This window comes from Micropterus dolomieu, linkage group LG12 (assembly GCF_021292245.1).
Source record: "Micropterus dolomieu isolate WLL.071019.BEF.003 ecotype Adirondacks linkage group LG12, ASM2129224v1, whole genome shotgun sequence".
NCBI lineage: Eukaryota > Metazoa > Chordata > Actinopteri > Centrarchiformes > Centrarchidae > Micropterus > Micropterus dolomieu.
Window position 1 is genome coordinate 36642733 of NC_060161.1, and position 2744 is coordinate 36645476.

The 2744-nt window shown below is 39.2% G+C and overlaps 1 protein-coding gene across 1 annotated transcript in view; it reads right to left on the bottom strand.

Annotated features, from left to right (window-relative positions):
- Positions 1-204: 204 nt before the first annotated feature.
- LOC123979972 (low affinity immunoglobulin gamma Fc region receptor II-like) overlaps positions 205-2744 on the bottom strand; it is a 4694-nt gene continuing 2154 nt past the window's right edge. The window contains exons 4-5 of the mRNA XM_046064084.1: positions 909-1154; positions 205-623 (exon numbers count right to left, since the gene is read on the bottom strand). Coding sequence (XP_045920040.1) covers positions 448-623; positions 909-1154 — 422 coding nt within the window. The 3' untranslated portion in view covers positions 205-447. The remainder of the gene's footprint in view (positions 624-908; positions 1155-2744) is intronic.

Consider the following 2744-nt stretch of genomic DNA (forward strand, 5'->3'; position numbering starts at 1 on the left):
GCTTGAGAGGCACAAAATGCACAAGCAGGTTCGGATCATCTTCAGTCTGCTGAGTCTGTTTTCTCTTTTACATATCTTAAATCTACACTTTAAGCTAGGACACATGAATGCAATGTCATCTGTGATGTCATCATCCCCAACTTCTACTTCAGCAGCTGAATGAACCAAAAGGAGCAGAAATTTAAATCAGTGTTAATCTTGAATGAGAAATCCTTTATTTTCAGAAAAAGGGAAATTTGTACATCTACAGTTCCAAATATGTATAACAGCGGTGTAAATTAATGAGAATCCTACTGCAAAATTTCACATTATGTGTACTCTCCAGAAGTGTTAATAGAAAAGTAAATAGCAAGAGTATAAAGTTACTTTTAATGTGAACTGCAGCAAGTGGCTGTAAATAAAAAATATGAAACACAATTAGTCTTTTTTTCTTGTCTGATTCTGTATCTAACATAGAGGTTTCCTACAGATGTATCGTCTCACCAGTAGAAGCAGGAGAACCAGGAGAAACAGCACAATTAAAACACATAAAGATATAATCGGAGACCACACCACAAATTCAAGAGCAGAGGAGGAACCAGGAGGAGAGGTGGTTGGAGGATGACTCGTGTTGGTTTTCTGCACTGAAATAAAAATAAATGGATGAGACATTCAACAGTATGCTAAGAGAAAGACACACAGAAGTGAATTCATAATCTCTGTCCATGTTGGTTTTAGCCTGGCATCAACACTTCATATTTGATTTCCAAGGTTATCAACGGACGCAGACCAAAACAGATTTCACAGTGCAGATAGCAAAGTTAGAAATGTTGTCACATCATGAATCATCTCTGCTGTCCTGAAACCTGCTGAACTCAATGTAGAAAACAAAAACAGGTCAGTTTGAGAATTATCTTTGAGCTCCTCACCTGTGACAGAGATCCAGCTGGATGGAGACTCTCCACGACCTCTGATGTTACACTTGTAGAGGCCTTCATCAGACTTGTTAACATGGTGGATGGTCATGTGACCTGTAGGCTCAGTCCTGATGAGGGAGCCATCTTTATAGAAACCAGCTGGGAGGTTGGAGGGAGGGGTCTCTGTTTTACAGTGCAGAGCGACATCATGTCCCTCCATCACAGGGAGGACAGGACTCTGCAGGATCACTGGTCCACCTCAACACAGAGACAAACTACAGCATTTCATCATTTACACACAGCTTCATCAACACTAACTCCACAGTCTGATCTTACCAGTGACAGTGATGTTGATGGTGTTACTGGTTGCTCCCTCTCTGGACTCACACCAGTAAACTCCACTGTCCAATCGGACGATGTCAGTGATTTTACATGAAGAACCAGCTGATCTTCCCCAGCCAGCTCCACACTGAGTCCTGGTTTCTCTGGTTGTGTTCCTCCTCAGCGTCCATCCAGCAGAACTGTCGTCCTCCTCACAGCTCAGAGAGACAGACTCTTCTTCAAACAGCTGAGAGCTGCTGGGACTCACAGTCAGAGAGGCTGGAGGGAAGTTATTGTATTTTTAGTTAAATGACCAGACGGGCATCACAGTAAAACCTTGATGTCCAAGCATTGCATTTAAGAAACTTGTTTGTTGAACAAAAGATTCTGAACTTGTTGCCAAACTGATGCTGAAGATTTTAAGCTTCTGAAACTCCTGACATTTTACACATTGAACCTTTACTGGTACAGGTTTTGTGTTAATCCAATGTCACTTAGTTGTAGGTAGCTAATGATTTATTAAGTGATTTATTGAAATAATGAGCACAGCGGTTGCTAACATGCTGCACAACAATGATGGCTTGGACATCAATGGGACAGTTCCTTGAAGTAATGAGCTCAGGGAAACGGACCAGGCTTTATTATTATAATTTATTTCCAACCAGCTCAGTAGCTGCATTATGAAGAAAGATTCACAATAAACTTTTTTTGGGGGGGGTTAAACTGATTTATCTATGTCATGTATTTTAAATGGGATTCAGTGGCAAAAAGGCTGCCAGACATACTAGAAATTCTTTTTTGCCTCCAAATGAATAAATACTTAATAAATCTCTGTGTGTTTTTATTACAGAAGTATAATAGTTATGCTTTAAATCTGAGTCACAATAAAACTATTTTAACTTTATCCATTTAGATAAAGGACAATAGTTACAGCATCTCAACTGAGATGGCAGCCTCTGAAAAAGTAATAAACCTGCCAACCATTGAAATAATGATGACATTTCTGCACATTTGAATTGAATTAAAAAGTCTCTAGTTTGTAACTAGTTTCATAAAAGGTTTTATTGTAAATGTGGAACAGGAACCAAGGTTGACCAAGGTGCTTCACGGGTTAAAATACAAAAACAAGACACTACTCACACAGCAATAAAACATTATAATATACAGTATATGATATATAATATATTATTACTACTTCTTCTCCTTCTAACGTACGTATTCAACACAGTGATGAGACTCACTGCATGAATTCTACCAGAAGTAGAACAAGAAGAACGTATTGACGAAACATGCTTGGCAATGCTTTTTGTCTGATTTCAGCTACTGTAGGAACATGTCTATGCAATGTGGCGACGTAAGGTCTTTACACACCACTGAAAACATAGTTATATTAATAGTAATAATGAATTAATTTACATAGCGCTTCATCAGGGAAACTCAAAGTGCTTCACAGTGAAGTGGGGGGGACTCACCTCAACCACCACCAATGTGTAGCACCCACCTGGGTGATGCACAGCAGCCATTTAG